Consider the following 26,096-nt stretch of genomic DNA (forward strand, 5'->3'; position numbering starts at 1 on the left):
CTATGTTTTCTTCTAGGAGTTTTACAGTTTCAGATCTTATGGTTAAGTCTTTAATCCATTTTGAGTTAATTTTTGTGAGATTAAGGTGTAAGATATGGGTCCAATTTCATTCTGCTGCATGTGATTATCCAGTTTTCCCAACACCATTTATTGAAGAGACTATCCTTTCCCCATTGGGTATTTCTGGCTCCCTTGTCAAATATTAATTGATTATATATGTGAGGGTTTATTTCTGTGCTCTTGATTCTAGTCCATTGGTTTATGTATCTATTTTTGTGCCAGTGCTGTTCTGTTTTGATTACTATAGCTTTGTAACATAGTTTGAAATCAGGGAGTGCAATGCCTCCAGCATTGTTCTTCTGTCTCAGGATTGCTTTGTCTACTTGGGGTCTTGTGTTCCACGTGCATTTTAGGGTTGTTTTTTCTATCTCTGAAAAACGCCATTGGAATTTTGACAGGGATTGCATTGAATCTATGGATGGCTTTGGGTAGTACGAACATTTTAACAATATTAATTCCTCCAATCCATGAGCGTGGCGTAGCTTCCCATTTATTTGTGTCTTCTTCAATTTCTTTAATCAATGTCTTATAGTTTTCAGTGTACACATTTTTCACCTTTTTGGTTAACTTTATTCCTAAATATTTTATTGTTTTTCATGCTATTGTGAATGTGATTATTTTCTATATTTCTTTTTCAGATATTTTGTTGTTAGTGTATAGAAATGCAACTGGTTTTTGTATGTTGATTTTGTATCCTGCAACTTTACTGATTTTGTTGATTAGTTCTAACAGTTTTTTTGTGGAGTCTTTAGTCTATGTATAAGATCATGTCATCAGCAACAGAAACAGTTTTACTTCTTCCTTTCTGACTTAGATGGCTTTTATTTCTTTTTCTTGCCTGATTGCTGTGGTGAAGACTTTCAGTACTATGTTGAAGAGGAGTGATGAGAGTGGTCACCATTGTCTTGGTCCTGATCTTAAAGGAAAAGCTTTCACACTTTCACTACTGACTGTGATGTTAGCTGTAGGCTTGTCATATATGGCCTTTACCATGTTGAGGTACATTCATTCTATACCCAATTTTGGGGGAGATTTTTTAATATGAAAGAATGTTGAAACTTTTTTCTTTCTGGGAAAGATTTGCTCTGAGCTAACATCTGTTGCCAATCTTCCTTTCTCTCTTTTTCTCTTCCCCAAAGCCCCACTACAGAGTTGTGTATTCTAGTTTTAAGTCTTTCTAGTTTTCCTATGTGAGCTGCCACCACAACATGGCTACTGACAGACGAGTGGTGTCGTTCTGTGCCTGGAAACCGAACCTGGACTGCCGAAGCAGAGCACCCTGAACTTTAACCACTAGGCCATCAGGGCTGGCTCAGGATGTTGAATTGCGTCAAATGCTTTTTTTGTATCTATTGAGATGATTATATGATTTTTATCCTTGATTCTGTTAATGTGGTGCGTCACATTTGTTGATATGTATTTGTCATTTCTCAAATCTGCCATGCTTATGGAAGCCTTAGAGCCTTACGCTTCCTTTTCTCTCTGCATGGAATGCTTTTCTTCCAGATTTGCACGTCTCTCTCCTTCACTTCAACCAGCTTTCTGCTGAAATGTCCGCCTTCTCAAAGAGCCCTTCCCATTTGCCCAATCTAAAATACCTATCTCTGCTGTCTTAGGGTGCAGGCTAAGCTACTGTAGTAAAGAGACCCCGAAATGCAGTGGCTCAACTGAAATAGAGGTTTATTTCTCTCTTGGGTAGTTGTGAAATCTTCAACATATGGCTTCCAGGGTTGGTTTAGCTTTGCCATTTCTCAGGCATGTACCTGTACCTACCCCTAAGATTTCCTTTTCCGTTTCCTGTCATAACAAATAGATGTTTCCACTTTTAAAACTGAAATCTCTCCCGAACTTTGAATCCCTTTTCTCTGCTTCTCAGAGGCCTTATTCTCTCCATTATTCCTTTATTTCTTGTATTTAAATATATTGTCTTAAAAACAAGATTTAACATATTTAAGTCAGTACCATTAAAAAAAGTATAATCGTACTGATGTCCCCTCTAGACACCTTATCTTTTTCTTCTCTCTTCACAGCTACACTTCCCATTCACTTCTCAACCAACTACAGTCTGGCTTTGCTTTCCCCACTTCATGGAAATTTATTCACCAATCCAGGCTCCCTATTGTTAAGTTTCTAGATCTTACCACTCTCCTTTTAAATGTTGTCTTCAGCTGGCTTCCTTGATACTGCATTCTCCTGGTTATCTTCCCAACTCTCTGTTTTACTGTTCTGTCTCCCCTGAGGATCTTCTTCCTCAGTCTGTCTCTTATATATTAGTGTTCTTCTATGTTCTATCTTCAGCTTTCTTTGTCTCTCACTCATTTTTTTCTCAGCAATCCCACTTACTTTCCCAGGTTGAATTACCAAATATAGGCCAATTGATTGCTCAAAATCTTACGTCTCTAGACCATACCTTCCTTCTGCATATGCAAATATCTATTGGGCATCAATTGGGACACCTCAGACACAAACACAACATCATCTGTCCCCCAAACCTTCTTTTCCTATTTCATTGAATGGTACCACCACCTTCCTGGTCGTCCAAGCTGGAAACCTCCATGTTATTCTGAGACCTTGAGCTTTCCTTTACCCTCCTTCCACCCCTGAATACAGTCTTGCAGTTCTTAGAATATGTAACATCTTCAAACTATTTTCTTTGCCTAGAACATCCCCTTGGTTAATCCCTCCTTCTCTAGGGAGATAATAGAGTATGAGGGACAAGAAGGTAGCCTCTGAGCTCAGAATACCTGGATTCATGTTGAGGCTTTGCTACTTGTAAGTCACTTTACTTGCTACTTCCAAGTCCCTGACAGTTCCACTTATTTCCGCACCCTCCCGCCCCGCTGCAAATCTACACTCCATTAAATGCCTCTGTACTGTGTTCTTAAGACACTTTCTTTCTACCCTTGTTATTGTACTTGTTACTCTGTATTATATTGCTTCTTTCCTTTCCTATCTCTCTTCTTACACTGTAAGCCCCTAGAGGGCAGAAACTCACTTCTGCACCTTATATTACTAATACATAGCTGAGAGGCTGGCATGTTAATTTATTAATTCAACAAATATTTATTGCACACCTTTATCTCCAATGACCAAGGTGCTAGGTTTACAACAGTGCACAAGGGAGACCAGGTTATGCTCTCTTCAGGCTTACCTTCTAGAGGAGGAAGCAAGCAATGGACAGAAATGAACTAATTAAGACTGTGCTAAGTATTATGAAGGAAGCCATGGAAAGAGCCAAGGAGAAATGTTGTAGGCAGAGGGTAAATCAAGTACAAAAATCTTGAAGTGGGAGGGTGCTAGGAAAGGGGGGCATTGAATGAATGAACAAATGAAGGGTGGGAAAACTAAGAAGCACAGAAGTGACTTGTCCACTATGATGAACAAATGATGGAACCCAGTGCCTCTGAGTCCAGTTTGGCACTCTTGCCTCTGAGCCACAAGACCTCAACATTTAGCAAAAGTGGATAGTCTTAGCAAAAGCATGTACAGTTACTGAAAATAAAGTGAAATGCAAAACTTGTTAGAATGCAAATTTTTAAGAAGAAAATTGACTTTTGAAGGAAGAATCAATGTAAATAACAGAGAAAGAAATGAATCAAAGTGTATAAAATGCTAGTCTTGAATTCTGACTTAGGCTAAGTAAGTGCACAGTGGAGCTTGAGAGAATTTGGAATAAAGTAGGGAAAATTTATTAAGCATTTATTCATTATCTATTGTATGGCAGGTGCTGTAGTGTGTGACTGAGACGTGGTTTCTGCACTGGGTGTTTACATTTTTCTTGGAAGAGATTAATCTAAATAATTTGAGAATTCCCTAAATAGTTTGAGAATTTTAAATTAATAAGTAAACAATGGGAATTGATTTTACGTTAACTCTGTGTGTGAATGAGTTTTTAAAAATCACTTGGTCTGGGGCTGACCTGGTGGCATAGTGGTTAAGTTTGTGTGCTCCACTTTGGTGGCCCAGGGTTTGCAGGCCCGGAACCTGTGTCCAGACCTATGCACCGCTCGTTAAGTCATGCTGAGGTGCCGTCCCACATACAAAATAGAGGAAGGTTGGCACAGATATTAGCTCAGGGCCAGTCTTCCTCACCAAAAAAAAAAAAAAAAAAACCAACAAAAAAAACACCTGGTGTAGCACAAGTGGTAAGAAAATTGTTAATCTTCATTAACAGGAGGTGAGATATGAAAAAAAATCTTTGGGTTTTTGGCTTTTGTAAAAAGTTATCCTTTCAATTTATCAAGTGTTTACACTTTTATTTATTGTTTTTTACATTTTATCGGATAATTGACATAGGGGAAAGTATAGCTATTCCAGGTGAATTTACTGCACAAGAGAAGTGTTCTGGAGATTGGTGGAGACCATTGGTGGCGGAGGAATAGCTGGCGCAGTTTCAAGGATGTACACGGCTCCTCTTGACCGCTTGAAGGTCATGATGCAGGTAGTGTGCACACTTCAGCTACCCCGTAAGCATTAAATTAACCTGAAGAATCCTTGATAATTTTCAAAAGAAATACTTTGGCACATTTCATACTCCTTCTCATTAAAGTTTTACATTTTTCTGAAAATGTAAATTTTCTTATTTTAATATTAAAAGATTTCTTAACTTTTTAAAGATGCTTATATGCTGTTTAAATTAATTTTTGTTTGAAATAATAATAGAACCACTCTATTAGAAGTTTTTTCAGAAATATAACTAAATCTATTAAAGAAATGATAGGATACCACTAAATACATTGGTCTAATGTATTGGTTATCTCTGCTCCCTGACACCAACATAATAGCATGGTTCTACTCTGCTATTTAGGTACTAAGAATATTTCTAAGAATTGAAAAGTAAGTTATTTTGAGTGTGTTATTGACTAATGTTCATTAGAAGTAAAGTCTAATTACCTTTATTTTACTGAGTAATGGATTGTCAGCAGTTGTTATAAAATAGTGTATGGCTTAATTGGAGTATCATAATTATAATTCAATATTTGCTTAATACTTTCTCTGGAAGGATACAAAAATGATTAATCCACAATCTAATGAATTTAAATTTGTAATTAAATTTACATACCTGGGTGTTTTATTGTCTTTTGGTTTTTAATAACATTGGTGACATTTGTTAATGAATTATGAATAGTTTTTATTGGTTGATGTCTGATCTTATTTGTCTGTTACTCTTAGAAAATCTTGTTTTTGACTGACTCAGATTTAGAGGTGGGAGCTCTAAGAGAGGACAGCCTCCATTTTTTGGCATCTATTCCTGGCGTTTTTCTTCAACTTTCTTCATTCTCTTGGCCAAAATTTTAGCATATTCTGCGGCCTCTTCCTTAATTTTCTTAGTATGCTGTTTCTTCAGAGCAACATGCTGATGTTTGTGTTACAGGCTACGTGCAGTAACAAGATGCAGAATCTTGGGACTTCGGTCTTGGGTTTCATACCTTCTTTGTTCAGGGGCTTTCTGACAACATACTGGTGGGCATCATCTTCTTTGGAGAGATTGAAAAGTTTGCGGATTCTGCATGCTCCTTTGGGCCCCAGGCAATGAGGCACAGGAGTATGAATTACTCCAGGAATTTTCTTCTCCTTGTTGTTTACAATAACCAAGTTGAGAACACTCAGATTGGCATCCACAATGCAACCCTGAACAGACTTGCGCTTTGTTTCTCCAGTTCTCCTTGGTCTATAACAGAAATGCCCCTTACTCAGTAGCAGGTGGCCACAGCCATGGGGAAGCTTTGTTTGTTGTTCCTCCGTGTGATTTAGGCCACGTAACCCTTCCATTCTTCACCCAGAGCATCAGCAGTAACTTCTGTGGGCTTCTCAGAAACTTCCGTACACTTCTCAAAAAAAAAGTGCTCATCATCCACTTCAATGAGTTTCCGGCAGCCAGTGGCTGGGAAGGAGACATTCAGCTTCATCTTGAAGCAGCTGATCACCTCCGAGGTGCCACAAAAGAAAGCTGAATAGTTGTTATTATACTATGTGAGTTAACTGTATAATAACTGTAATGTCTATCAGGGAAAATAGATAATTAAGCAAATAGTAATAAAATGTGATATAAGTGCTGTCTACCCACACAAAGGATACACGTAATGCCAGGGAACACCAAAAAGGAATAAATATCACTTCCCCTCTGCCTATTATTTCTCACACAAATATATGGTGATATCTTGCTCAGTACATTCAATGGAAGTAAAGACCTTTTAATTCAATGAGGTAAGTGTAGAGAACACACTTTGAATGGTATGAGATAGTAAGATAGCCCACCATCCTTCTGTATGTTTGGGTGCATGTGTAACCTATGTTTTATTCAGTCAGGTGAATAAATTCAGTTAGCTGTTGGGAAAGAACAGGAACTAAAATCCTCTTTTGCAGGTAGAAATAGAAAATCCAGCTTCCTCGGTGACTGGGCCTGTCAGAAAATAAAAAATGAGGTGTAAGGGAAAAATATGTGGACACAGTACAGAGCTACCCAGGGATGGAGACATATAGGGAGATGACAAAGATGGGAAAGGGATCCAGAGGAAAAATAAGGAAAGAAAATGTATTTGTTCTGTGCCCATCCTATGCTAGATGTTGGATGAAAAGCATATTTCTTATACTCCAGAACCTTACAGAGATATGAACAACATATCTGTGTGATGATGGTGATACTGAAAATAATAATTGTCATGTATGAGTGCTTACTATGTGCCAGATAGAAAAATGTATATGGGTATTTTAGGGACTCAAGGTAGGGGTGATCCGTCCTCCACGTGGATGAAAATAGGTCAGTGGATTAGGGAGAGTGAAGAAGTACGGAGCAAATAGGGGGTAAAGGACTGGTGTCCTTGTAAAAAGAGGAAATTTGGACACACAGACTTGCACCGAGGGAAGACAATGTGAAGAGACCTAGCGAGAACGTGGCCATCTACCAGCCAAGGAGAGAGGCCTGAACAGAACTTTCCCTCACAGCCCTCAGAAGGAACCAACCCCGCTCACACCTTGATCTCAGACTTCTAGCCTCCAAACTGTGAGAAAATAAATTTCTCTCATCAAAGTGATACTTTGTTACAGCATCCCTAGCAAACTAACACAGGTCATTTTAATGTCTTCCTTCATATTTTCCTAATGTATTATTTTATAGTCAAAAAAATGTTATTTTAAGAAAGTGAAATTATGACGTTAATAAAATACCCACCTGTCTAGAATAGAATAATAATGGGAGAGCAAGGTGAAATGTACATTCTCATCTCCTGTGGGTAGAAAAAGTCTGGAAAACAACTTAATATATATACAGCCTTAAAAATGAACATTTAGTTACTTAAACTTCTAGGAAGTTCTTTCTAAACAATTAATCCTAAATATGAAAAAAGATTCATAAACAATGGTATTCATCACTGTGTTGGATTTTAGGGCCCACTTTAATGACCTTACTTTAACTCGATTGCCTCTGTAAAGACCCTATCTCCAAATAAGGGCACATTCTGAGGTAATGGGGGTTAGAACTTCGACATATGAATTTGGGGGGATACAGTTCAACCCACAACGCCTCACTACCCAGAAGGATCCACTGTCAGAAGTTTGGTGTATTTTCATCCATTCTTTTTTCAGTGCATATTTCAGTGCACTCTGTCATAATCTTGTAATATTTTAGCAGCAACAACACATCTTGTGAATGCAGAAGTTCTCTGGTAACTAAGTTATTCCTGTTTTCTTTAAGTTAGTCTTCTTTTCTGTGATGTATTAGATTAATTAAAGTATGTATTTGGAGAGAACAAAAAATAATATATCAATTTCATGTGTCTCTAAAGGAAATGAAAATGGTGTTGAGGATCATAAATTTATACATATATGTATCATTATTTTATCAGCAATAATGATATCAATGCCATAATACCAGCAAAATAAGTAAATTGTTAATTTCTAGGTTCATGGTTTAAAGTCAAGGAGAATGAGATTGATTGGTGGGTTTGAGCAGATGGTCAAAGAAGGAGGGCTTCGTTCTCTTTGGCGAGGAAATGGTGTAAATATTTTTAAAATTGCACCAGAGACAGTGCTTAAGATTGGAGCCTATGAACAGGTAAAAATGTTATTGTTTGTGTTATTTTATAACAAAGAGTCCATTTTAAAGTTAATTTTAAAAAATTTAAGCTTTCATGAGAGAGAAAACTGGAGTGTGCATAAGCAATAGATGTTAATGTAAATGTAAGTGACTTTGTTTATTCTCATTTGATTATTTTTGCTGTTTTCATGTTGCTTTTGTTTACAAGAGACGTTTCACGGATTATATTATATTATCATAACTGACGTCTACCAGTAGTCTTTTAATTTCAATATCACAGTGTAAGAAGCCCTCAAAAAAATTTTGATATTTATTTTCCTTTAAACAATTGTGATATTTTATTTAAGATTTGTTAATATGATTTAGGATGTTACTTTTGCTTAAATAATTCACTTTGAGATGAGCTATATTTATTTTCAAGTAACTAAGTTATTAGCATCACATTAAGGGTCAAAGAGTGCTCTATGTGCATCTCAAGTTTTCCATTTTCACCGTAAATCTCATAGTAATTGTTTTTTCTTTAAACATTTTATAGCACATAGCAGTAAAGTGCTTCTTTTTTTAAAATTTTTTATTGAGATTATGATAGTTTACAACCTTGTGAAATTTCAGTTGTACATTACTGCCTGTCAGTCGTGTTGTAGGTGCACCACTTCACTCTTTGTGCTCACCCTCCAACCCCCCTTTCCCCTGGTAACCACTAATCTGTTCTCTTTGTCCACGTGTTTAACTTTCACATATGAGTGGAGTCATACAGAGATTGTCTTTCTCTATCTGGCTTATTTCACTTAACATAATACCCTCAAGGTCCATCCATGTTGTTGTGAATGGGATGGTTTTATCCTTTTTTATGGCTGAGTAGTATTCCGTTGTATATATACACCATATTTTCTTTATGCAATCATTAGTTGCTGGGCACTTAGGTTGCTTCCACGTCTTGGATATTGTAAATAATGCTGCAATGAACATTGCATGGGACTTTTGGAATTGCTGATTTCACGTTCTGTGGATAGATACCCAGTAACGGATGTCTGGGTCATATGGTATTTCTATTTTTAATTTTTTGAGAAATCTCCATACTGTTTTCCATAGTGGCTGCACCAGTTTGCATTCCCACCAGCAGTGTGAGGTAAACTGCTTCTTTTGTGGAACCTTGGTTCACAAGGTCAGAAGACCTCAAAATTTTAAGAAAATATAAAAGATTAGTAATGTCCTTTCTCAACCCAAACAGTTGAAAAGCAAGTAGATGGATGAGTAGAACCCTAGACTTATTTGTAATGCATATCTTAAAAACATACATCTTACTTAAATGGGGATTTGCTTACGAATTCAACAAATATTTCTTTCATCAACAAATGTTTCTTGAGCACTTAATGTGTTTCAGACCTTGTTTGAGGGGCTGGGGGTAGAGCAGCAAAGAAAACAGAAAAGAGAAAAAAAGCCTACCTGCCTCCATGGAATTTATATGAGCGTATAAATTGGAGGAGACAATAAATAAACTAGTAAAATAGCTGGTATATCAGAATGTGATCATTGCTATGGGGAAAATAGAGGCTAGAAATTGGAGATAGGAAGAATCAAGAACTCTTTGAAGGAGTTTTGCCATGAAGAGGAGAGGGAAATGGAGTGGTAACTAGAGGGGACGTGGGATCAACAAAGAGTTTCCCAAACATGAAAGAAGCAACAGCCTGTTTGTATGCTTAGGGGAATGATCCAGTAGGGAGGGGACCACTGGATGATAGGAAAGAGGAGAGAGTAGTGCAAGGAGATTATCCTTGAGTCTTTGAGTGGGTGAAGGGGATGGGAACTGGTGCTCATGGGAGGGTTTGGCATTGGCTGGGCACTTCATACATACTTAGAGGAGAACCGCTACTAAGTGAGCAGGAAGGTTTGTGGAAGCGTTCTTCCTAGTGCTTCAATTTCTTTAATGAAATAGGAAGCAAGGACATTTTGGAAGTATGAGGAAAGAGGAGACAGTATGAAATAGTATTCCAGGAAAGTGGGAAAGCAAGTAGATAGAGGAAATGAAATAAGATTGCTGGCAGTAAAGGGTCCAGGTGAAATTCTTTTATCTGATTACAAAACAAACAATGCCCTCCTCTGTATTTATGTACTGCTTGACTGTATCCAATTATCTTGCCCCTAAGAAGGCCAGGGTAATTAGACATCAACTTATCCCTGTGGGTCAGGGTTTGCTGGTTGCAACTCTGGCCTTGTTGTCTCTTAAGATAATTATATTTATCTTGCATCTGATGGTTAAGTGCCACCACTTAACGACCTGCTCTTCTGGAATTTTCCATCCCCATTGATACTAGTGAACCTATTCTATGGCAACATCTCCTGCTGTCAAACCTGGAAACAGCCATCACTGGGTCTCTCAACAAAGACTCTTTTCTTATGCTAGAAACATAGTCAAGTGGTAGTTTCTCCATTTTCAGGATAAAATTCATTCTAATATTTCCACCTTCCTAAGTCTACTGATCCCTTCTTCAATAGTCCATCAGGACTTTGGCATCTTCACTTCATTTGCTGTCAGCCATAATTATGTCTAAGCTTTAAAGAGCCATCCTAGCAGTATACGAGCTCAGGTTTCAGGTGTCCTGTGTCATGGGAGAGTGCTTCACATCGAAAATTCTCCCCTATACAGCATTATATTCCCCTCCCTGTACCCCCAACTGTTCAACACTCTTATGACCCACTCCCACACATGTTTCACTGGTTCCTTCCAGTCCATATTAGCTAGGTCCTCTAACTCTTTGTTCAGAATGCTATTTTTTCCCAGAACATGGATTTTATTTCTTCATTGGCTATCTGAGGCCTGACCTATAAAAATTATTGGTTGGGAGGCAATAGGAGGAGGTGGGGAGCAGATTGTGAGGAAGACAGACATCATCTTGTTAGGTATCTTCCTCTCTGAGGCCTTTACATGGCGTCTGGACGAGGAGAGGCTGCTCTGCTCTAGCAGTGGGAAAGGGACAACTTTTTGCCAAATTGGAGGATGCTGGAGAATTTGCGAGTTCAGGTTCCTCAGGCACATACACCCAAATGTCCCCATCGCGTGTATCAGGGTCCCACTCCTTCTCAATGAGGGTCCTCACTTTAGCATAGGAGACCTTTTGAAGCTATGTATCCAGTTTCCTTTGTGACTCTGTTACTTTTACATTTATATGCTGGGGCTGATTTTCAGCAGTCTATTCTGTAGCTGCAGGAGATGAGGGTCTCTTTAAATGCTGCCATGAAGGCCTTATAATGTTCATGATACATTTTAAGGTGATAATTGGCTGACCTGACCTTGACATTCTCTTTCTTCAAAGTTCTAAGGCAGTGAATAAGAGCCAGTCAATTCCACAATCCTTGTAATTGTCCCCATACTGTTCAAGTATTACAGCAACTGCATAATGTAATGGTTTCCTTTCTACCAGTACTTCATCCCAAACTGCCATGACTAAGAATCTTAGTAATTGTAATGCCATAGAATATGATAGGTTATCATCCCATTTGCCACGAGCAATGGGGTCTTTGGTGTCAAGTGACTGGTGAGTGATCCATTTCCAGATCCATCAGCAGACTTACTTTCTAGGACCACTTTTCGAAGAGCCAGCTTTTGGTTTCATTGATTTTCTCTATTGTTTCCCATTTTTAATTTCATTGATTTCTGCTCTAATTCTTATTTCTTTTCTCCTACTTACTCTGGATTTAATTTGCTCTTCTTTTTCTAGTTTCCCAAGGTAGAAACTTATATTATTGATTTTAGATCTTTCTTCTTTCCTAATATATGCATTCAATGTTATAAATTTCCCTCTAAGTACTGCTTTTACTGCATCCCACTAATTTAGGTAAATTGTATTTTCACTTTCACTTAGTTCAAAAAGTTTTTTAAATTTCTCTTGAGCTTTCTTCTTTGACTCATTTATTATTTAGAAGTGTGTTACTTAATCTTTACATATCTCGGTATTTTCCAATAATCTTTCTGTTACTGATTTCTAGTTTAATTCCATTGTGGTCTGAGAGCAGATGTATGATTTCTATTCTTTTATATTTGTTAAGGTGTGTTTTATGGCCTAGAATGAGGTCTATGTTGGTGAATGTTCCATGTGAGCTTGAGAAGAATGTGTATTCTGCTGTCGTTGGATAAAGGAGTCTATAGATGTCAGTTACATTCAATTGATTGATCATGTTGTTGAGTTCAGCTATGTCCTTACTGATTTCCTACCTGCTAGATCTGTCCATTTCTAATAGAGGATGTTGAAGTCTCCAACGATGATAGATGGATTCATCTATTTCTCTTTCCAGTTCTATCAGTTTTTGCCTCATGTAGTTTGATGGTCTGTTGTAAGACACATACACATTGATGACCGTTATGCCTTCTTAGAGAACTGACCTCTTTATCATTATGTAATGCCCTTCTTTATCCCTGATAATGTTTTTTGTTTTAAAGTCTGTTCTGTTTGAATTAATAGATCTCTTCCTGGTTTCTTTTGATTGGTGTTGGCATGGTATATTTTTATCCATTCATTTACATGTAATCTATGTGTGTCTTTATATTTAAAGTATATTTCTTCACAGAAATATAAAGGATCGTAAGAGATTACTATGAGCAATTATATGCCAACAAATTTGACAACCTAGAAATTGATAAATTCCTGGAAATGTACAACTTACAAAGACTGAATCATGAAGAAATAGAAAAACTAGACAGACTGATTATTCGTAAGAAGATTGAATCAGTAATCAAAAACTTCCCAAGGAACAAAAGTCTAGGACCAGATGGTTTCACTTGTGAATTCTGCCATACATTCGAAGAAGAATTAATACCAATCGTTCTCAAATTCTTTCAAAAGATAGAAGAGGAGGATACACTTCTAACTCATTTTACAAGGCCAGCATTACCCTGATACCAAAGCCAGACAAAGATACTGCAAGAAAAGAAAATTACAGGAAATATCCCTGATGAAGATAGATGCAAAAATCCTCACCAATATATTAGCAAACAAAATTCAACAATACATTAAAAAGATTATACAGCATGATCAAGTGGGATTTATTCCAGGAATGCAAGGATGCTTCCACATCTTCAAATCAATCAGTGTGAACACCACATTAACAAAATGAAGGATAAAAATTACATGATCATCTCAATAGATGCAGAAAAAGCATTTGACGAAATTCAACATCTGTTTACGATAAAAATTCTCAACAAAGTAGGTATAGAGGGAATATACCTCAACATATATGACAAGCCCATAGCTAATATCATACTTAATGGTGAAAAGCTGAAAGCTTTTCCACTAAGATCAGGAACAATACAAAGATGCCCGCTCTTGCCACTTTCTTAAACATAGTTTTGGAAGTCTTAACCAGAGCAATTAGGCAAGAAAAAGAAATAAAAATTATCAGAACAAGATATGAAGAGGTAAAACTGTCACTTTGCAGATGAGTTGATATTACATATAGAAAACCCTGAAGACTCTACCAAAAAACATACAACTAATAAATGAATTCAGTAAAGTTGCAGGATACAAAATCAATATACAAAAGTCTGTTGTGTTTCTGTACACTAATAACAAACTATCAGACAGAGAAATTAAGAAAAAAAACCCATTTACGATTGCATCAATAAGAATAAAATATCTGGGAATAAATTTAACCAAGGAAGTGAAAGACCTGTACACTGAAAACTTAGAGAAAGAAATTGAAGAAGACACAAATAATTGGAAAGACATTCCATGCTTATGGATTGGAAGAATTAATAGTGTTAAAATGTCGATACTACCCAAAGCAATCTACAGATTCAGTGCAATCCATATCAAAATTCCAGTGTAATTTTTCACAGAAATAGAACAAACAATCCTAAAATTTGTGTGAAACCACAAAAGACCCAAATAGCCAAAGCAATCTTGAGGAAGAAAACAAAGTTGGAGGCGTCATGATCCCTGATTTCAAACTGTATTACAAAACTATAGTAATCAAAACAGTATGGAATTGGCAAAAACAGACACAGAGATCAATGGAAAAGAATAGAGAGCCCAGAAATAACCCATGTATATATGGCCAAGTAACTTATGACATAGGAGCCAAGAATATACAATGGAGGAGCTGACCAGTTGGTGTAGTGGTTAAGTTCACGTGCTCTGCTTTGGTGGACCAGGGTTTACAGGTTTGGATCCTGGGTGTGGACCTGTGTACTGCTTATCAAGCCATGCTGTGGCAGGCATCCTGCATATAAAATAGTGGGAGATAGGTACAGATATTAGCTCAGGGCCAATCTTCCTCAACAAAAAGTGGAGGATTGGTGGTAATGTTAGCTCAGTGATAATCTTCCTCAACCAAAAAAAGAATATATACTGGGGAAAGATCAGTCTCTTCAATAAATGTTGTTGGGGAAACTGGACAGCCACAAGCAAAAGAGTGAAACTGGGCCACTATCTTACACCATACACAAAAATTAACTCAAAATAGATTAAAGACGTCAATGTAAGACCTGAAACCATAAAACTCTTAAAGAAAACATAGATGGTAAGCTCCTTGATGTCAGTCTTGGTGATGATTTTTTGGATTTGACGTGAAAAGCAAAGGCAACAAAAGTAAAAATAAGCAAATGGGATGGCATCAAATTAAAAAGCTTCTCTATACAGCAATAGAAACCATCAACAAAATGAAAAGACAACCAACTGAATGAGAGAAAATATTTGCAAATCATATATCTGATAAGGGGCTAAGATCCAAAATATATAAAGACCTCATACAATGCAGTAGCAAAACCCCAAACAATCCAATTAAAAAATGGGCAGAGGATGTGAATAGACATTTTTCCAAAGAAGGCATGCAGTTGGCCAATAGGTACATGAAAAGATACTCAACATCACTAATCATCAGGGAAATGCAAATCAAAACCACAATGAGATACCACCTCACACCTGTTAGAATGGCTATTATGAAAAAGACAAGAAATAACAAGTATTGGCGAGGATGTGGAGGAAGGAGAACTCTTGTGCACTGCTAGTGGCAATGTAAATTGGTGCAGTGACCATGGAAAACAGTATCGAGGTTGCTCAAAAAATTAAAAATAGAACTACTATATGATCCAGCAATTCCATTTCTGGATATTTGTCTGAAGAAAACAAAAACAGGAATTTGAAAAATATATGCACCTCCATGTTCATTGCAGCATTATTTACAATAGCCAAGACATGGAAACAGCCTGTGTCTACCCATAGATGACTAGATAAAGAAAATGTGGTATATAAATACAATGGAGTATTATTCAGCCATAAAAAAGAATGAAATCTTGCCATTTGCCACAACGTGGATGGACCTTGAGGGCTTTATGCTAAGTGAAGTAAGTCAGACAGAGAAAGACAAATACCGCATGATCTCACTTATATGTGGAATCTAAAAAAAAAGCTCATGGATACAGAGAACAGAATGGTGGTTGCCAGAAGGGTGGTGGGGGAGTGAAATGGGTAAAGGTGTCGAAAAGATACAAATTTCCAGTCATGAAATAATAGGTCACGGGATGTAATGTATAGCATGGTGACTGTAGTCATTATGTATTGCATATTTGAAAGTTGCTAAGAGAGTAAATCTTAAAAGTTCTCATCATACGGAAAAAATTTTGTAACTTTTTACAAATGTGTGGTTGGTAATGGATATTAACTAGACTTATTGTGGTGATCATTTCATGAAATATACAAATATCGAATCAGTATGTTGTACACCTGAAACTAATATAATGTTATATGTCAATTATACCTCAATTTTTAAAGAGTAGGTTTCTTGTAGACAACATGTAGTTGAGTCTCGTTTTTTGATCCACTCTGACAATCTCTGCCTTTTACTGGGTGCATAGGACCACTTTTGAAGTGGCACCAACTGTTTTAGTTTGGATTCCCCCAAAGCAGAGTCTGGGTGCAGGGAGTTTATTAGGGAAGAAGCAGGAGTGAGGAAACGGGGACAGTGAGACATGGAAGGAAGAAAAGCCGATAAAGGTACATAAATGAGGCTTCGGCTGTAGGCAGGAGGCACTTGATTCTGCTGGAACATCTAAGAAGTGTACAGAATAGCTCCCAGAATTGTCTGTCTGAAGGAAAGGAGTTGAGGCATTTATCTACCATTTCCTATCCCATATTATATGAGGATTGCTCTTGGAACTTTAACTTCCCAAGACTTCTGGGCTGGACAAGCTCCCATAGCTTTGGAGAAGGCCTGAGGTAGAAAAGTAGAGAGGTGAGAGGCTTTTGCTGTAGATGGGGCTCTGTCAGTGTGAGGCTGCACAGAACTGTCCAGATGTGATGCTGGGCTCTCGAAGAGTCTGCCATGGTGTGCTTAGGTTTGGGGGCCTGAGAGTTGCTTTAGAGATCAGTGAGGCACAGGATTCTGTAGGCTAGGCTTATGGGTTTTCTAGCAATACAGTTCTTTCAAAAACTTCTTACATTTCTGGTCTGCTTCCAGTCAATACCCTGTGAAGTAATGACATCTAAAAATCTCTCTTCTGATATTTTATTTTCTAGCTCCTTTGCTCAGTTATTCCCTCTGTCTCTCATTTTTATAGCAGGCTACATTCATGTCAACTGGAAACAATAGGCTTAAATCAGATGACAACACCCTTAATCTGATTTTTGCAGATAGGCAAGCTCTTTAGGACAATCTTATTTCCTTCGTTTGGGGTATGGAAGCAGGTGGCTCTTCCAATTCGGAAGCCCTGCATTTCTTGATTATCAAGCCAGGCGAAGAAAATCTCCTTAGCAGAGCTCTAATCCCCTCCGTCTACTTGCACACTGGCTTTGGAGAAGGCCTTGAGGCAGAAAAGCAGAGAGATGCTTTAGCTCATGTCTCATAAATCTTGCTCGAAGCAGCAAGGAGCTGGCAACACTGACCAACATTCTGGGATTTTGCAGTCAGTTTTCTCGGAACTTCAGGCTCAATAAGCACACAGTCTACCTTCCAAGTTAGCCCACAGGAAGTTTTATCAAGCATTTCCACAAAGCTTGAGAAAGGCCATCACCTTCTTAGACTGTAGTATCTGTGTCCTAACAATAAAGCCAGTGATGCATCTTTTAGGTTTTATTATGGCAGCACCCTACCAATTTCTGTACTTGTTAGGGTTCATTCAAAGCTGTTGTAACAAAGAGATTCCAAAATACAGTAGCTTAAATAGGATAGAGGCAAGTGATCCAGGGCTAACTGTACAGATCTGCTGTCTTCAATACATGGCTTCAAAGGTTGCACCTGTCTTTGCCATTTCCCAGGTCAAGGAAGGAGGAGTCCAGGACAAGCATCTTTAAGGAGATGTCTCAGAATTTGCATACCCAACTTCCCTCATATCTCATTGGCCAAAACTAGTCACTTAGCCAGACAACCTAGTTGTAAGGCAGAAGAGGGAAATGTAGTTTGTAGCTGAGTCAGCTCTGTTACTAAAAGAAAGAAGATAACAGGTACTGGGAACAGATAGCCATCTCTGCCATATTGACTGAACCAATCGTTTCTGACGGGGAGTTAATGATATGAGAACAGAGTTAGTTCGTAGACAGTAGCTGAATCATATTGATGATAGACCACTAGAAAAGGCAAACGGAAAAACATCTTGCCTAGGGAAGTAACAAGATAGTCTGTTTGCTAAGGCCATGTTGGATCCTAAATGAGTTTTCAGTTTTCCATCTCCATGAAACTTGACTTACTTTAGTTTCTGAGAAGCCTGACCTTTAGGCTGATAGTTCTGTTTTCCTTACTTGCTCATGTGTTGTTGCAATAACCTCCCTGTTACTTGAGCTAACGAGAGTCAACTGTTGTTCCTTGTAACAAAAAAAGGCTCTCACATTAAGTTCCTATTTCTGATTATCCAGTAACCAAAAGATATTAAGTACCTTCCCTGTGTAAGGAGTGGGGCTAAAAAGAGAGAAAAGATACAGTCCCTGCCCCCTTTGTGTCATTTGCATGCCCTTTTGGACATACTACATTCATGAATATGCTTACGTGACTTGATGTTGCTAACTTATTCTACAGAACAAGAAGGAAAACAGAGACCAAATAGAGGGGTCTTACTTATTATCTTAGACAATTAATTGCATAAAAATTAAAATCAATTATTCTACTAGATGCTAATGTCGGGTGTCTGGACTACTCTTTCAAATAATTTTATGCTACTAATTAATGTTACAAACTTAGAAACTATATATATTCCATTTCAGTAACATACATTTCAATACCTTTATTTATACAGTATAAGAAATGGCTTAGTTTTGATGGTGCTAAAATAGGAGTTATTGAGAGATTTATATCTGGCTCATAGGCTGGTGTAACTACCCAGACTTGTATTTACCCCATGGAGGTACGTATTAGTATAAAATTTTAACTAAAGTAATGCTTTTGATGCAAGTTAGAACTTTTTAAAGATAAATGAATTACCGACTAGGATTTTGTGCAATAAAAAGCTTTATAGCTATAGGATTTAAATCTCATATCAAGTGTTGGTTGTCCTTAGTAGCTTTTTTTTGTTTGTTTAGGATAAAGGTAGTATTGTAAATGTACCAAGAAGCTAAACAGTTTCATTGATTGATTGTTTAATTGATTGATAGAATCCCTTATTTATTAATCAAATCGGATTTGTATTGCATACCCACTAAATTTAAGGTACTTTTCTAGATCCAGAGACGAGACAGATAGACATTTTGGTCATGGAGCTTATAGTCTAGAAGGGGAGATAAAACATGAACATCAATAATGATGATCCAAAATAGAAAATATAAACTCTAGAAGAGAGATCAATATAAAGTGCTATGGAAATTCAGACGGAGAGATTATTTCCAGTTAGGGATTTCATGAAAGACATGAACAGAATGTGGAGTTTGGCTTAGAATTTGGACAGTCAGAGATGCTGGGGAAGGGCATTTTAGGTGGAAATAACAACTGGAGCAAAAGCATGGAGGTAAAAGAGCAGGTAGCATTTAGGTGTGGCCTATCCATGGTATTGGATAATGAGTCGGGGCCCGATGAGAAAGGCTCTTGAATGCAGCTTAAAAATTTTAATTTTAATTTCTTAAAAAATAAGAAGCCGTAAAGACTTTGGAGCCTGAAATATAATCTTGGTAAAATTTTTTAGATTGGGAGAGGCTAGAGAAATGAGATGACTAGATACAAGATATTGCCATCAGTCAGGAAAGTGATAATAAGGGCTTGAAATATCTTATTGACTAGGGGAAATTGATTCATGTTAGAGCTGTCTTCAGAACCGACAACTTGAGAAGTGGAAAGCAGGAGAAAGGGAAGGGAAGAAGGTGAAGTTATATCTGGGTTCTGTGTCTAAGTGTTTAGGAGAGTTATGTCTGGGTTATGTCTCTAACAGAGACAGAGAACGGAGGAAGTGAGCCAGACCCTGAGAGATGATGAGTTCAGGTTTGCGTTTGAGTTGCTGATGGACAACCAAGTTGTGATTTTCAGCAGATGTGATACTGAGATTTGAGAGGTTTCAAGTCTTGATGTGTCATCTGCAAAGAAGTGTTACTTAAAGCCGTGAGATTGCTTAGAAAAAAGTAGTGGTTTTGTTTTTTCTTTTTCAATGCTGAGAAGAAAACTCTTGAGAAGACCTTAATTTAAGGAGTAAGAGGGAAAAAACATGCCAGTGAGGCAGACAGAAAAGACCTACTTGGGTAAGAAGAAAATGCACTGCCCTGGAGAGGACAGACGGTTTTAAGAATGGATTATCCAAAGGGTGGGGTCCTGCAGAGAAGTTCATAAAACCAAGGGCTCCCAACTGACTACTCAGAGGCAGCTCCATCAAGAGACACAGTCTACCAATTAAGATGAAGTATTTACTGTTTTTGTCTTGGCTGTTTTAGAGAGCCATTTCTTCAAGTATATATAGAGCTCCCTTAAATTAAACTAATGGAAATTAAGAGGACAAGGAGTGAGGTTTATCAGCAGAATATACCTTGAATATAGGAATACTGATCACAGACAACCTGCTGAAGCCTGCTATTGCCCTCATAGCCCTGAAGCCTACAGTCATGCATCGCTTAATGATGGGGCTATGTTGTGAGAAATGCATCATTAGGTGATTTTGTCATTGTGCAAATGTCATAGAGGATATTTACACAAACCTGGATGGTATAGCCTACTACACACCTAGGCTATATGGTGCTAATCTTATGGGACCACCGTTGTTGTGGTCCACCATTGACCAAAATGTTGTGGCTCGTGACTGTGCTTTATGAGCACAAAATGAGCCCGTCATATTAAATTACAGTTTATAGGCCTCACTGTTATAATTGTTCCCAGGGTATGTATTTTGAGCATATATAGAATGTTTTCTTCATATTGGTCCTTCCCTTTAACATGACCATATGCTTTTTTTTAAACTTGGGTTTTGGCTATAGTTGCTTTATTTTGAAGCAATAATGTTATCTCAAATGAATTTCTTTAAGAATATGTTGCCTTACAGCACACCAAAGGAGTTTGAGTAGATGTATCAATCAAAGCCACAATGATTAATTATATTTTCCTATTTAAGTAATTTGAAAAACTCTGTACTGTATCAGTTGTTCATAATTGAGTCAATTGGTGAGAAGTTAAAAATATGTTTATGATTGCTTTCTTTTTTTGATTTCTCTGATAATTAGTGAACATTGCGATATAATGCAACTTATTGGATAGCTAGATGAGTTGAGTGAATCTGAGCAATATGTTTTTATTATATTCTTTCACATTTAGGTTCTAAAGACCAGACTGGCTGTAGGTAAAACTGGACAGTATTCAGGGGTTATTGATTGTGGCAAGAAGCTTCTGAAACAAGAAGGTGTTAGAACCTTTTACAAAGGTTATATTCCTAACTTGCCAGGTATCATATCTTGTGCAGGCATACATCTTGCCGTTTTTGAGGTGAGTTTATTCTCATAATACGACATTATATGTTAGATTTGAAAATTTGGTATAATAATAAGCTTTTATTCTAAAAATCTGATTATAAATGAATTTCATGAAATAGTTTCTGACCAAGAAGTGAATTGAATGGTTTTGTTTGGCATTTAATTTTATATGTTAATTGTCTGGTATTCTAATAATAATTTTTTGTTTGTTTTTTTGTGAATTAGTTTTTGGTAATAATAATTATAGACCTAAATGCTGGTAAGATTGTAGTTTTCGACTCTGGATGCATATCAGAATCACCTGTGTCTGGATCTTTAAAAAATAAGATTCTTGGGCTACATGCCAAGATATTCTGGTTGAATTATTCTGGGGAGAGTCCTGGGGTTCAGGTTTTTTAACTCCCTAGAAGAATGTGATGTACAGATAAGATTGAAAAAACTGAGATATTATTGCGCAGTTGTGAAAATGAGGATTGAGGAGAGGAGTAATTGGGGGTTACAGGAGGAGGGGCAGCATGGAGATAGGGCAAATATCCTAATAGTATGGTGCTCATCAGGCAGGATTCCAGGTTACTCACCTTTCAGCTGATCATTTCGTTTTTATGACCATATATCCGTTTCAGGTAGACTGTCTCAACAATATATACCATGGGGTCCTAAGAATGAGGTGAGAGTATATGACTAGAGTAACTTAAATTCATCCTCAGTCCAGGAAGAACAGTTCTCAAGGCACAGGCCCAGTGGTATTTTTGGCAAGTGGTACCACCATCATGTGAAAGATAGCCAATTTCATTTAGCACTTAAAAAAATTGTGCTTATATTTTTTGTAGAAGTTCAAAGTATTGAATAGTATAGCATGCATTCCTTTTCCTTTTTGTTTTCTTGCTTCTGTGGTTTTATTAAAGTAATTCATTGCTTCTGTTAATGTTGGGCTCCCTCCTTCTTTTATTTCTACAGTTCAACATCTTCTGCTTTGCCGCTAGGGTGACATGACACATTTCTCTCTTTATTGTTGCATGACTGTAATAAATGTACACTGAATAAAGACATTTTGAAATTTGTTTTTTCAAAAGCATCAAATCATACATTTCATAGTAATTGCCCCAGTATATAGTGTGAATTTGTGTTCTTTAATAAATGAACAATTCTAAGAGCATCTAGTGATATTTTAAACCCACTATTTCCAAATAATTTCTCCTAGCCGCTTTTATTCAAAGAACAGCAAATTTGAGGAGATTAATCTTTCTTAAAAGTTGAGAAAATGTGGTTCTGTTAATTTAGAGTGTATTATGCAGTCTTCTCTACAATAATCTGTTAATTCCTCTGAGAGTCTCCAGAATTTTGGGCACATCTTTGAATATCAGTACAAACCAAAACAATCAAGCAAAACAAAACAAACAAAAAACAAAATAAGCAAAACACACTCAGAGACACAAACTAGGAGAGTTCGAACTGAGGTTGTATGAATATGTTTATCTGAAAACATCTGTGTGCCCTGACCCAGATAGGACAGCAGGGAGAGCCCCCTCAGTACACGGAGTAGGAACAATCTTCTGTGAAGACTTTGGAGAGAACAGTTATTAAAGTCAAATGACCAAGTTCGACTTCCATTTATCACCCTGGTGACCTGATAACTTTGTCTCTCTGAATTAGTTTCTTCATTTATAAAATGTATAAAATAGAGCAACCATGTTGACTTGTCAAGTTTCTGTAGCAATTAAATGAGTAACATCTGTGAAAGCGCTCAGTGCAATTCTTGAATCAAGAAGCTACTTAATAATGTTTATTGAAATTGAGTGAGCAACGAACTTTATTCTACTTAGATTTGCATCATAGTTAAAGGATATTTACTACTCTCTTCTCTACCAGCGTTCGAAGAATTACTGGCTAGAAAATTCTGCAGGAGACTCTGTAGACCCTGGGATAGTGGTTTTGCTGGGCTGTAGTACGTTGGCTCACACTTGTGGTCAGATAGCCAGCTTCCCTCTCAACCTTATTAGAACTCGCATACAGGCTCAAGGTGAGGTGTTGCGTTTTTTTAAGTGAAGTAATAACCAAGTTAAAAAGTTATTAAAATAACTTTAATGAAAGAATGAAAACTAGGTTAAAAAAGTTAAAATAACTAAGTTGTTTTAAATGAGTAGAAATTAATGATTTTAAAAACAGAAAAACTGTAGAATTCATAAATAAATCAAAAGCTAACTCTGATTTTTAAAGAAAGCATGAATCTTGAATTTATTGTTTCATTGTAGAACCTTTTGTGAATTTTAGGTTTTATTTCTCCTCCAAAGTTCTGTTTGGAACTCTTCACATTTCCTTCAGTCACTGATGATCTCTTTAAGGAGTTTACAGTTAGGATGTACCATGCAGAACAATAGAAAAGATTTCGCTTTCTTCAAATTAGGTCAACTGTTACTCAATATGAACATGTGATTTTCCTCTGGCTCTGCTATCGTTGTTGTATTCTGCATCAGGAACTTAATACATTTGTGGAATTGAGTGCAATTGTTTTGTATTCCAATCCAATTAGCAAGGAGATATTAAGCAGAAGGAAAGGTATCTACTTTGTTCCTCTCAAGTGAAATTTAGGAATTTAGATTTTAAGAAAATATCTTTATCACTTTTCAAGAAGGAAAAACCCCACATAATCCTATTATTATCTTCCTGAGTAAATGTTTAAGGGGTCATGTGGTAAATGATATTCTTTTACATTCTTTTTCTCCTCCTCTTTTTAGTAAGATCTTTAGATTTAATTTATATTGCAATCCAGCTGGGGAGTCTCTCTATCCATCCATCACCCCTCCATGCCCCTATCAAACTATTTATGTCGTACCCAATTCCTAGTGCTCCTTTGCGGTCCCTTGTGAAAGACTTTCAAGTGCTGTCTAATGGAACTTTCTGCAATGATGGAAATATTTTCTATCTGTGCTGTTCATACAACACTAGTTACACGGGGCTGTCGGGCACTTGAAGTATTGCTAGTGCCACTGAGAAACTGAATTTTTAGTTTTACTCAATTTTAATTAATTTAAGCGTAAATAGCAACATGTGTCTTGTGGCTACCGTACTGGACAGCACAGGACTGTTCTATAGGTAGGAAGAGAGGTATCCCCTGAAGTAGTTTTAACCTCTGTAAATTCTCATTAATCGTTGAACTATCTTAATGTATAAAGATTAAATATTGAATTGCACTGATTTTTTTCAGCTTATAGCACTGGAAGAAAAAGGAACAACAGCTTCTATCATTCAGCACATTCAGGATATATATAACAAAGAAGGAAAACGAGGATTTTTCAGGGGTCTAACCCCAAACATCATAAAGGTGCTGCCTGCAGTAGGCTTCAGCTGTGTGGCTTATGAAAAAGTGAAACAACATCTGGGGTTAATTTAGAAGTCAAATTGTTGTCTTTACTGTAATCACTTAATTTTAAGATAATACCTGGGTTGTAAAGAGAAATTTGTCTTTTCCTGAAAGGAAAGAAGTATCACATAATTGTTAAAACATTTTCTCTTTATTTTATCTACTACAAAATCTATAAATTAAATAACAATTTTGGTAAAGTTCTTTAATAATTTAAAATCCTTAATATTCACCAAATTCTATTTATGTTTCCCACTTGAATCTTAACTTGAAACTTGTTTTTATTGGGTTTGAACATACCGTAGTAACATCATAAAATATTTGGTCAATTGTAGCAGTTTGTGTTAACCTTTTTGTATTTAAATAATTTCTTACAAAGTTGAGCTTAAAAATGTTTTATATATTAAAAGAAAAATTAGTGCATTTAAGATTAATGTTATAACAAATGATCAGGGTCTGTTTCTCTTCTTTAAGCAAAATGGAAAGTTGGTTTCCTAACTCCTTCACAATTCCTTCTGTCAGATTGTGGATGGAATAATGATAACATAATAACATATTTCTTACTTCTCTGGGTACTTTTATTTGTAAATATAAGCGCTGTTGGTTCATTTTTATTCTTGGTATTTTCAGCTATTACGAGGAAGTCAGCCTTGAGAACAAATCAACATTGGACAAATTTTCTTTCTGTTATCTTCTTGCTGAAAAACATGTGAGAGGAAGAACTTTTAAAATTAAATCCATTATTTCATACTTGTTGAAGCAATTCTTATTTCAACTTAGGAGTTGATTCAGTAAACCCTTTGAAATCCTAAATAGCTCTCCTCACTTTTATGAAAAAATCAATCCTATTCTCTATCAGAATTAAATAGGAGTGTGGCAAGAGAGTGGTAATGGGCTGTTGGCCACAACAGGCCTCCCATAAAGAACTTCCTAGCTAAACTGACTGAAGTCCAGCCTGTGAGCCTTAGCCTTGCTGACCTAAAAATTTGACTTTATTAATTTCCTCAAGATGATCAGTTTCTTGGTGATAGATTAAATAAAACTACTCACAGGGCTGACATATATATTACAATGCAAAGTTATTAATTTATAGTGCAGCTTAATACTTTCCATTAACCAGAATACTTTCATCCCTTCTCCAGGGAACACTGTTTCCCGGTATCAAAGTACCTGGGGAATCACATAAGTAAGGAGAAGATTGATGTGGAATTAGAACAAGGAGTGGAAGATATTTTTGAGGAATGTTTTACCCAGACACATCCTGATGAAGGTGGGAAGAGCTGGGAACCTTGTATACAAGGGAGAGGAGCTGAGAACTGAAATAGGAGAGAGGAGAGAATTGTGAAACTCGAACTGAACTAAGCCACAGACCACTAGAAGGGAGGAAAGCTAATCTCATGTGGAGTCTGGGAGTGGGTGTGTAAGAAACTTGAGTAATGGTGGTAATTGTGCAGACAGACTTGTTAAAAGCATTCCAAATTGACGAAACAGCTTGAGGAGTAACGTGGAAATGGGGAGGTTCATGGAGCATTGGGGAAATCGCAAGTCGCCTGGTCATTTTCAAACATGGTGTACAGGAAGGTAGAGCGAGGTATGAGGCTACTGCTGTAGGTTGGTGAGGGGTCCTGGAGAGCTTTGAACTGTATGTGGTAATGATATGCTCTGGTGTGAGAGGGTAACTTTGAAAGCAGAAGAAAGCCATTGAAAAAGGAGATAGTAGAGCCGGTGAGACCAATTAGGATGTTATTACCACAGCCCTAGTCATAAAATGTTGGCTTCC

The 26,096-nt window shown here is 36.9% G+C and overlaps 1 protein-coding gene and 1 pseudogene across 1 annotated transcript in view; one reads left to right on the forward strand and one right to left on the reverse strand.

The window, feature by feature from the left end:
• LOC103560941 (mitochondrial adenyl nucleotide antiporter SLC25A24-like) overlaps positions 1–24,476 on the forward strand; it is a 59,862-nt gene extending 35,386 nt beyond the window's left edge. Inside the window, 7 exon segments of the mRNA XM_070608135.1 lie at positions 4,343–4,431; positions 4,434–4,501; positions 7,961–8,113; positions 18,315–18,422; positions 20,801–20,968; positions 22,825–22,975; positions 24,168–24,476. Coding sequence (XP_070464236.1) covers positions 4,343–4,431; positions 4,434–4,501; positions 7,961–8,113; positions 18,315–18,422; positions 20,801–20,968; positions 22,825–22,975; positions 24,168–24,346 — 916 coding nt within the window. The 3' untranslated portion in view covers positions 24,347–24,476.
• Positions 5,229–5,969, reverse strand: LOC103560940 (small ribosomal subunit protein eS6-like; annotated as a pseudogene).
• Positions 24,477–26,096: the final 1,620 nt, after the last annotated feature.

This window comes from Equus przewalskii, unplaced genomic scaffold (assembly GCF_037783145.1).
Source record: "Equus przewalskii isolate Varuska unplaced genomic scaffold, EquPr2 ChrUn-13, whole genome shotgun sequence".
Classification (NCBI taxonomy): Eukaryota; Metazoa; Chordata; class Mammalia; order Perissodactyla; family Equidae; genus Equus; species Equus przewalskii.